A 10,710-nucleotide genomic window follows, 5' to 3' on the forward strand; every position below is an offset into this window, starting at 1 on the left:
CCTCCCTCCTCCCTTCCCTGTCTAGCTCCAGTGAGCAACAAGTGCTGCCTGTGAGTACCACCCCCTCCCCCTCCCCCTCCAACCTCCAGAAGCTATCTCAAATCCTCAGCCTGCGAGCAACTGCCAGCTGACAAAACTGTTTAGTCAGCATGAAAGACAGGGAGGGAGGGAGCGATGTGGGGCTAGACGAGAGAGAAAGAGAGAGTGTGAGAGAGAGAGATGTAGAGACAGAGCAAGGAGGCAGAAAAGGGAGAGAGGGAAGTAGAGACAGAGCAAGGAGGAAGAAAAGGGTGAGGGAGAGCAAGAGCGGGAGACATTCTTACTGCGCACTCTCCATTCAGCTCTCTCTCTCTCTCCATCCCCCTCTCCCTCTCATTAACCCTTTCCTCTCCGAGACAGCCAACACAGTTTAGAGATGGCTGCTAGAGGCTAAAAGTAACACTCAACCCACAGCTAGGAAGACAATCCACTCCATGGAATAAATATTTTCTGAGTAAACAGAGGAACCATATAAAGATTCCCCTACCTCCACTACAACTCAAATAAAGTATTGTAAACACAACAAGACAAAACTTCATACGATGGAGTGAGTTGCTTGGAAACAGGCTGACTTAGGAGAGGAGGGGACAACTCTGGAGCCATTGTTGTTCCACTTCCTCCATCTCTTCCCCCACCACTTCAGAGAGGAGGCAGTTTCACTTCCTGTCTCCCCCATGCTTCACCCCTCCTCACCCCAGGTGCTGCTGCAGCCTCCATTTTCTAGCCTCTCTCTCCCTCTCCTCTCCCCTCCCCCTTGTGGCATTCTTTCACATCAGTGGCACAGCCGTCAAGTTAGACTTTGAACCCGAGGTAAATACCTGCTTTATTTGCAGCCTGTGCTGGAGGCTGGTGGTGGCCTGTGTGGCTGGGAAGGGTGTATGTTGGTGGTGTGTGTGTGTGGGGGGGACATGTATAGTGACAACTCAGAGCTGTGCAGAGGGATAAAGGACACGTAGGACTCTGCACTGAGACAGGGCCGAAATCACCCTGGTGCAGCGTTCCCGCTCTCCCTGCAGCTTATCAGTTAGACCCTGAACACACCCTGTGAGATGGATGACTTGGCCAATATTAACAACACACTTCTGTGGGCCGAGGAGAAAGAGGAGAACTATAGGACAATAAAGGTTCTACTTGGTTGTTATGGCAAGCGATGCTGGTAAAATAGGTCACTCATTTCCCATAACAAATAAAACATCCATTCATCCAACCAAGATCATGTTCACCAATGTAGGACGGATGGCCTGGATTTTCTCGTAGTTGGTTGAAGGAGTTGTCCTGGCAGCAATCAATTAATCAAATTGTTTCCCGAATCCAACAACGTGATCCAATAGTATGTTGAGAGACAGGCCCCTAAACATTAGGACCTACTTTGCACATTAGCTGTGCAGCCAAGTGTCGCCTATAAAAAGCCAGTGGTATTAATCTAGATTTGGGGCTTCTACCACAAATGTGAGACTGTGCCTACAAATATCATTGAGCCTCACAACTAGGCCTATATTTACACAGGGTCCTAGACCACAGCCAGGATAAAAGGGGCTAACTATGGACTCACCCCAGGGACATGTTGTAATGTCTACTGTTAAGGTCCCTCCGTGTGTGTTTGTTAGTTGCAGCTTACAGTCACACACCTGTAAAAGAACTCCATCCCTTACTCGGTCCCAATGAAAACCTCAGTTTAAAGCAGCCTACGTGCACACAATGTCAGCACTGACACTGTCCTACTTAGCTGTTCCGTCCACTTCTCAAATTACCGCCATCTCACTTGGCTGTGTTACCGCATCCTCATTAAAGCACCCACACGTACCTTGAGCCTCATTCCATCAAGACATCAATAATGTTGGGTATGCCGCACATATTACAAGATGCAATACAGCATGTGTAGCCTAAATTAAATGTGTGCATTCTCATTTTTTAAACTAGGTGTTAATGCTTAGTAACAACTGCATAATCAATGAGGGAAAAAATAAAAAAAAATAAACATGTTATGAATTACTTCAATTTGCCATGTAGCATTTAGCAGTAACATACATTTGAGGTTCTAAGTCCTAAGCAAGGAAGGTTCGGGAGGAGGAGGGGTGAGGTGACACTGCGAGGCCGAACCCCAAGCTTGGATTCCATTTTGGAAACCATCTTCCTCAGGTTCCCTCTTTCCTCTTACATCTACAAGTAGAGTCCCTATGTCCCCTCCACGCCCCGCCGGCCGCGGGATGGAACCTAATCTTATCTAAAAAAGGCGGGTTAAAAATAGCCCTGGGGGCCAAAGGGGAGCCAAAGGGCCAGCCCATCTGTACCCTTGGGGAAACCACAACCCATCTCCATCAGGAAGAGAGGTAAAGAAGAAGAAGTGTCTTCATTTTTTAATTTTGACCCGAGACCTTCAGCGTGTTCTGGGTGGTTCGCCCCATACACCCCCCTCCTATTCCATTGATTTAGCCTCAGTGAACAACAACCGGTTAACAGCTAAATGAGAGGCGATAAAGACGAGGGGGAGCCAGTGAAGACCTAATACTAATGCTCTGCATTGTTGAAGGGACTTGCCTGTCGGCTTGCCATCAGGGGACACTGTGTTTAAGTCGGTGTCTTTAGAGGATGGATGGGGTCTTATTAGGCTAAATGGCAGGCTAATGAGAGCATAAGGGACCCAAGGGGATTGAAGGCTCCTAATTACCTCCCTCAGCATCCTCGTCTGGCCCAAACCTCAATGGGAGGAACGTTGATCAACTGACTTTTCGTCAAAGAACATATAAGATTAAATTATTCTCCTTTTAGTTCATACAAACTCCTAAAAACTTGTGTTATCATTTTAGTGATGCTACAGAATGCCCCATTTCACATCTGGACATAATCAAATGTTTAGTTGAAGGCTTAATCATTCCCTTGAGTAGCATATTTGTTTATTATTAAAACCATTTAGGCCTAAGACAAAACAAACAAACAGAAATCATTGCATTAAAGACATTAAAGACATAGGCATGGATATGTTTTAACTATCACATCAAATTGCAGAGACGAAACATCACAAGATGGCAGGAAGTCAAACAATTGCCATTTCTAACTAGGAGAGTAAGACAGAGAGTAAGATCTTACTTGAGTAAGACCCAAGTACAACCAACAGCTTAAACCAGAAATATCCATTTAGACTTCTGAGGTGTATAACTAGGCTACAACTGGTCCACATCATATTAAATGAAACATAATTTTTGCACTCAGAGCATCCCACATCAAGAATTGAAAACTGTTCAAAGTGACTTCCTTGTATAAACGGAGACCCATAGCGAGTCTATTTTGTCAACACACTAGAGTCATGAGTACCAATAATGCAGTGGATTTGGAGACTTTGTGGAGGGTGGAGAGCTGAGGACATGCAAAGGGGACATCCTCTACTTAAGTGTGGTTCCACGTTGATCAACTATCTCTAGGCTCAGAATTCAATAGAAAATAGCTGGTCAAATTAAACGGTTCATCATTTATTTATTCAACCACATCATTTATATGATGTCCTACAAACAGAGCGTGATCATTTGAGGGATGATTACATCATTATTCCAAAAAAACTCAACTGTCTTCTTGGCAGTGCAAGAGCATCTTCCTCTTATCCAGTCTACTATTTCATATGCACTTTACTGTGACTGCAGGGCCTAAACCAGGACAGGCTCATCATCATCTTTCTGTACCACAGAAAAACAACTTTTTTCAAAACAAATGTTATGTCTCTTTCCTATATTAAGCCCCCCTCAATACATGCTTACCCCACCCCCACCCTCACACCATCATCATCATCTTCCGGTCATGCCTTGGTTTGAGTCGTTAGTTTCACCGCACATTTAACCTTTCAGTAGCCTATTTCTTCATCTCAAATTCACCTAACGTCTTTGTTAGAGAGTACTGAATTGGATGGTGAATTTCCCTACAGCGAAATGACTGCGTTTGATCCGACTGTCGCCGTAGGCCTACTCGTCTACAGTGTAGAATTTCGTAATGGAATGCGAACTGCTCATCCGGATCGGCACTCTCCTCCCTGTCTCCTTCCAAGTGGTCAGAGAGCTCGAGAGAAGAGGAACATCGACCAGCAAGCTCCAAAACCGTGTTGCTTCTATTTTCAACCACCGACAAAATAGTCGACAGTGCAAATATCAACAGATCATCTCTCCATCGCCAGACAACATGGTGTAAACAAAACAACAATGTAGACACAAAGTTACACTTTTACCCAATGCTGTTCTATGCGCACAGCAGTCAACGAGACCAAGGGACGAAGGCAAAAAGAAGGAAAAAAAATGCCTAGCAACCATTATCTAACCAGGTCGCGCTACGTTGCAGTTCCCCAAGAGTGAAACGCATCAATTCATCACTTTTGAGCGTCTAAAAGAGCTAAAAATAAAAATATCCATGAATGATCCCAAATAAACACTGTACACATCAACCATGCATTTTGCATCATTCTCGTTGTAGATGATGCGAAATAAATTCATTTTCATAAAGTCGAAAAAAAAAGTGAGAAATACTGATAGAGGTGTTTATTCTCGTAATGATGAATGAGGAAAACTATAGACTAGTAGGTTATCACGCTTCATGATGAGTAGGAAGAACTGCTTCGGTTTATTTAATAAACAATTAAAGATGGAATCGTGTCGAATCATTGAATTGTAACATGTTAACAGACAGACAGACTACTGTTGAAAAACAAATAAGTTTCGTAAACGTCTCTGCAAGGTCAAAATGTAGCTAGCTATACCGACACATGGCCACTAAGCTGTAGCTAGGCTTCGATCAAAGTGCACTGAAGATATGGATGCTCGAGTGCAGCAACAGGCGGCTAGTTAGCTAGCAGACTTTGAACCTCCTCGAACCCCCATCATTAAAAACACTTTACCGAGGGGGGGAAGTCAGAACTCCAACAATTAATGTTGATTTAAAGAGGGAATGAGTAGCTAACTAAACTTCGCTGGTTACAAATAATAATATAAGGAAGAGACATTCCACCGCTCATGATGAGCATCAGGTCCTTAGCGAAAGTAGGAAGCAAATGGGAGTTGCGAAAACTATCCTATCCACATCTCCTTTCGAACTTTAACAACTTTATGTCACAACAACAGTAAACTTCGCCAAACACTCAATTACCATCGCATATCGACTAAACCAGACAAATAAGGCAGACTTAAGAGAATACGCCAAGGAGCTAGGTACTTACGTTCGACTTTGTTGGGGTTGGGCTGCTTGCGCCGAGACATAATGATGATGGTGAATGGTGATGATGGGCTAAGAAAAAAAAAGAAGCTGCAAAGTTGTTCCGGAGAGGAATCAAAATGGCGTTACTGAGGATGTGCAAAGTTAGACAACTTTGTTCCCCTCTCTTTCTTCCAAATTCCTAAAGAGGAAGAAAGAGTTGAGAGACGAGAGGAAAACACTTATTTCGCTTTCCTCTCTGGCCGTCCCCAAAGCGCTGCTCTCTCCTCTCCCCTAAACCTGATAAGTAAGACGCATCACGTGTTGCTCCTGCTAGTCTCCAAGGGGACGTGTTACTGAGGCTGCTGCCACTAGACTTGAGCCAGTAAGCATCTCTACAGGAGGGGTCTCAAAAGAGCAAAACCTTTTATCGAGCGGCGTGGTACCAATGACTGCGTGGTACCCTCAACATAAAACTCTGAGAGAGGAAGTGCACGCGGAGGAAACTCAAGCCCTTTAAAGTTCTAGAACTTGGTTGTTGATCTACATTTACACACCTATCATTTAAAAATGAGTGTAATTATTAAATTATGTGTAAGTAGATACAGGACGCAGTGATGGATTCACAAGCAACCAGTATTTAACTAGTTTCAATAGTTGCATTTAGTTTCAACTGGTGCCTGCGTACTCCCACATTCCTCCAAACCCTCATCTCTGGATACAGACCCCTCCCCGCGCCTATGCTCATCAACCACTGGCCGAGAAGCATTTCCCTCCCCTCTATGCAACTCAGCTGGTAGGAGCCTACGCAGCCCTGATTCACACTGTCTGGGCCACATTGAGATGGAGTCAGATATTTGGCTACATTGCTAGTATTTCCAGTATTTCCAACTTTTAGAGCATTTTGTGTAATTATTATATCTAAATTAGTCTAGACAAACTACTTTCATTAAGGACAAATACACTGAAGAGTAAATGTGATATTTTGGTTGGTATGACGTGATAAGGACAACAATGGAGTTGGAAAGAGCACAAACAGATCTGGAACCAGGCTAAGACGATAGGCCTAGCCCAAAGAGAGATTAGTCATTGTGACTTCCTTCAGTTGATTAGATCCAACCTAAACTTAATTTGATTAGAAGTGTGTGACAATCATCAACATGTTTGGTCACACCACCATATTTGCACCCCAACTCTCCTCCATAATTGCCAAACAAAAAGTTACGCTTTAGGAACGTTAATAAGGATGCTACATGGGCTGTCATTTGTTGACATCACATTATTCTCAGAGACACTTTGCAATTTGATCTGAATATTGATCACAAAAAAATTATAGTAAAGCTAAACTCTCTCGGCTTTGCGTCCACATGTGCCCAATAAACCCAACTGAATGGAAAAGACGGACACCAAATAAAATAAGGAAATTAGATGGTGCTTATATTTCCTATAAGGCATATAGCTAGATCTACACTATGGCATGGGAAGTGGACTCATCTCAGTAGACCAGTTTTGAGGTCTTAAAACATCTAGCAAACATCTGATTTTGGGACTGAGAGCGTATTTGCATATCTAAAATCACAGAAGATACCTAAGATATTTCACAAGGCTAAGTAAAAGAAAGATGGTCATTGGGGAGCTGTTCGATTTTAGGCTAAAATGTTTATGTTACACATAATGTGCATCAATTTAAGTTTATAAAAAAATATGCTGACCTGAGTGTTTAACACACACACACACCTGCAGTGCCATTCACTTATCTAAAGGAACTACTCACAGTATCAGCCTCATGAGCCTGAGATGAATAGTATTTACATTACAGCACTAATCCAATCAATTGTTTTCTTTCAAATTCAAATCAAACTATTGACAAGCAATTAGCACATTTAGTTTCAAGTTGCTGGGCATGCTTGCCTGATTCACAAACATGTTGGCTTTCCCCTAGGGTGATACCACTCTTTGTTATCAAGTGCTTGCATGCAACAAAAAAAAATCAATTTTATACATCTAGGTTGCGCAAACGTTATGGTCCTCCATTGAAACACTCAAATAGGCATTTTAAAAAGACACTCAAATTTCATCACTTTGACTTTCAAGAGACTGTAGCCTACATTGCGGTCAAAAAAGTAGTTTGTGTGCGCGCGGACGCGCGTATTTAGTTGACAAAAGTGGCAGCGTGCCCATAGAGATCCCAATAAATGACCGATTCTGAGTGTGCCTTTCTGCTTTCACAAAACACAGCAAAATGAGTGTGATCTTATTTATTGAACGTAACCAAGGCTTCAACCCCGTTGCTAAGGAACAACCATCCCCACTTCGACAACAACAAAAGGGTGGATTCCATCGTGTGTGAGGCGGCCTCAGCATCGCACATTCTGTAAAACAAGTTCCAGACGGGTCTGAGCCGCGCGCGAGCGTATATCTGCAAAAGAGTCGAACAAGTTGATAACACTCGACGCATATGGGTCACCATGTTTGAACTTGAAGAGCCAGGCCATTTAACGCTGGCCTACAAACTATAATTACACTGTGTTTGACTATACACCTGTTGGTTGTTTGGGGGATGACAAGTACATGTTGCACTTACTCAATTGGCTGTGAACTGTCTGCCAGGTTTTTTTTTCCATCTATAGGGCCTACTTTTTTCTTATATAGTTTACTTTTTTCTTCATTTTTTTGTATTTTTTTGTGTTCTATACATTTACTTTGTGTTTAAAGAACGTGTATGAATTACAGTAATTCGAGTTGTCAAACTAAGATGTTGGCCTGGCTGGCTCCAGCATGTGCTTGGAAGAAAAATGCATAGATAAGGAAGGACAGGGGGAGTGGTGAAAAACCGGTTTCAGTTGGTGACAGAACAGATGACTTGTAGGTAACAGTTGTTTTCATTGCAGCCTGCATGGCACTGAAGCTGCACAGAGAGTAGGGCAACTTGTAAATGCTCTCTTTATAACTTGCAGATTCGGATACTGTGTTCCAAGGCGCAATATGCACAAACAAATGGTGTGCAAGCACTTATTTGTGGCAGTTTGAGTACACATAAATCACAATTTGGTTATGTCTATAATATCCCTGAGCCCAGAGAGAAAGGTTACTGATTGAAGTGCATAGTCTACCTTAGTGGCAATTCATAAAAGAGCTTGGATGGAAGACATGGAAATTATACTCAGGAAAGGTGAAGAGAATAACAACAATTATAAGGGGCAACTATATGTTAGCCACAAGTGCAAGAATGTCCTCTCCCTCTAACATCTCTTGTTAGGATTTTGCAGAAATGACAGGTCATACAATAAATAGAGCTTGACTCACTCTTCCATAGTAGTCTCTTTGCCAACTGATGTTTTTTCAAAAACATTTCAGCAACTCTGATTTAATCCCATTGATTGAATTACGTCCACTACTCTACCCTGCACATTAGACTGCTGCCCTATGTACAGTACATAGTCATTGAACAATGGAAACTTTAATCATGTTTACATACTGTTTTACTACTTTATGTGTACAGTGCCTTGGGAAAGTATTCAGACCTCTCAACTTTTTCCACATTTTGTTAGGTTACAGCCTTATTCTAAAATTGATAAAATGTTTTTTTTCTCCCATCATCAGTCTACACACAGTAACCCATAATGACAATGCAAAAATAGGTTTTTAGATTTTTTTGCTAATAAAAAAATACTGAAATATAACATTTACATAAGTACTCAGTACTTTGTTGAAGAACCTTTGGCAGTGAATACAGCCTAGAGTCTTCTTGGGTATGACTCTACAAGCTTGGCACACCTGTATTTGGGGAGTTTCTCTCATTCTTCTCTGCAGATCCTAACAAGCCACTCAAGGACATTCAGAGACTTGTCCCAAAGCCATTCCTGCGTTGTCTTGGCTTTGTGCTTAGGGTCGTTGTCCTGTTGGAAGGTGAATGTTCTCCCCAGTCTGATGTCCTTAGAGCTCCGGAGCAGGTTTTCATCAAGGATCTCTCTGTACTTTGCTCCATCCATCTTTGCCTCGATCCTGTCTAGTCTCCCAATCGCTGCCACTGAAAAACATCCCCACAGCATGATTCTGCCACCACCATGCTTCATCATAGGGATGGTGCCAGGTTTCCTCTACATGTGACGCTTCGCATTCAGGCCAAATAGTTCAATCTTGGTTTCATCCATTGGTGTAAAATACTTAAGTAAAAATACTTTAAAGTAGTACTTAAGTCGTTTTTGGGGGTATCTGTACTTTACTATTTATATTTTTGACTACTTTTACTTTTACTTCACTACATTCCTGAAGGAAATTATGTACTTTTACTCCATACATTTTCCCTGACACCCAAACTTACTTTTTGAATCCTTAGCAGGACAGGAAAATGGTCTAATTCACACACTTATCAAGAGAACATCCCTGGTCATCCCTACTGGCTCTGATCTGGCGGACTCACTAAACACATGCTTCATACAGTAATTGGTGTCTGAGTGTTGGAGCATTCCCCTGGCTATCCGTAAATTAATAAAACAACTAAATGTGGCCATTTGCTTTACTTAATATAAGGAATTTGAAATGATTCATACTTGTACTTTTACTTTTGATACTTAAGTATATTTTAGCGATGACATTTACTTTGATACTTAAGTATATTTAAAACCAAATACTTTTAGACTTTTACTCAAGTAGTTTTTTACTGGGTGACTTTCACTTTTACTTAAGTCATTTTTTATTAGGGTATCTTTACTTTTACTCAAGTATGACAATTGGGTACCTTTCCCACCACTGGTTTCATCAGACCAGAGAATCTTGTTTCTCATGGTATGAGAGTCTTTAGGTGCCTTTTGGCAAACTCCAATCGGCCTGTCATGTGTCTTTTACTGAGGAGTGGCTTCCGTCTGGCCACTCTACCATAAAGGCCTGATTGGTGAAGTGCTGCAGAGATGGTTGTCCTTCTGCAAGGTGCTCCCATCTCCACAGACAAACTCTAGAGCTCTGTCAGAGGGACCATCAGGTTCTTGGTCACCTCCCTGATAAAGGCCCTTCTCCCCCAATTGCTCAGTTTGGCCAGGCGGTCAGCTCGGGGACCTTCAATGCTGCAGAAATGTTTTGGTACCCTTCCCGAGATCTGTGCCTCGACACAATTCTGTCTCGGAGGTCTACGGATAATTCCTTCGACCTCATGGCTTGATTTTTGCTCTGACATGCACTGTCAACTGTGGGATCTTATATAGACAGGTTTCCAAATAATGTCCAATCAATTGTATTTACCATAGGTGGACTCCAATCAATTTGTAGAAACATCTCAAAGTGTCAAGGGGTCTGAATACTTTCCGAAGGCACTGTATATAGTGTATTCTAGCCATGGCTCATCCTCTATAACTACTGATGTACACACCTTTTCTATTCATATACTGTCCATACTGTTTATACACTCCATTCACATACATATATATTTATTTATATTCCTGACTCTGATATTTATTTATATTCCTGACTCTGACATGTATTTATATTCCTGACTCTGACATGTATTTA

The 10,710-nt window shown here is 42.1% G+C and overlaps 1 protein-coding gene across 2 annotated transcripts in view; it reads right to left on the reverse strand.

The window, feature by feature from the left end:
• Positions 1–5,493, reverse strand: part of LOC139420232 (ras-responsive element-binding protein 1-like) — a 69,507-nt gene extending 64,014 nt beyond the window's left edge. The window contains exon 1 of one of the 2 annotated variants that reach the window (XM_071170087.1): positions 5,231–5,493. In XM_071170087.1, the coding sequence (XP_071026188.1) occupies positions 5,231–5,270 (40 nt within the window). In that variant the 5' untranslated portion in view covers positions 5,271–5,493. The remainder of the gene's footprint in view (positions 1–5,230) is intronic. The other variant, XM_071170088.1, reaches the window with a different exon arrangement.
• Between the last annotated feature and the right edge of the window lie 5,217 nt (positions 5,494–10,710).

Source organism: Oncorhynchus clarkii, chromosome 11 (assembly GCF_045791955.1).
Source record: "Oncorhynchus clarkii lewisi isolate Uvic-CL-2024 chromosome 11, UVic_Ocla_1.0, whole genome shotgun sequence".
NCBI lineage: Eukaryota > Metazoa > Chordata > Actinopteri > Salmoniformes > Salmonidae > Oncorhynchus > Oncorhynchus clarkii.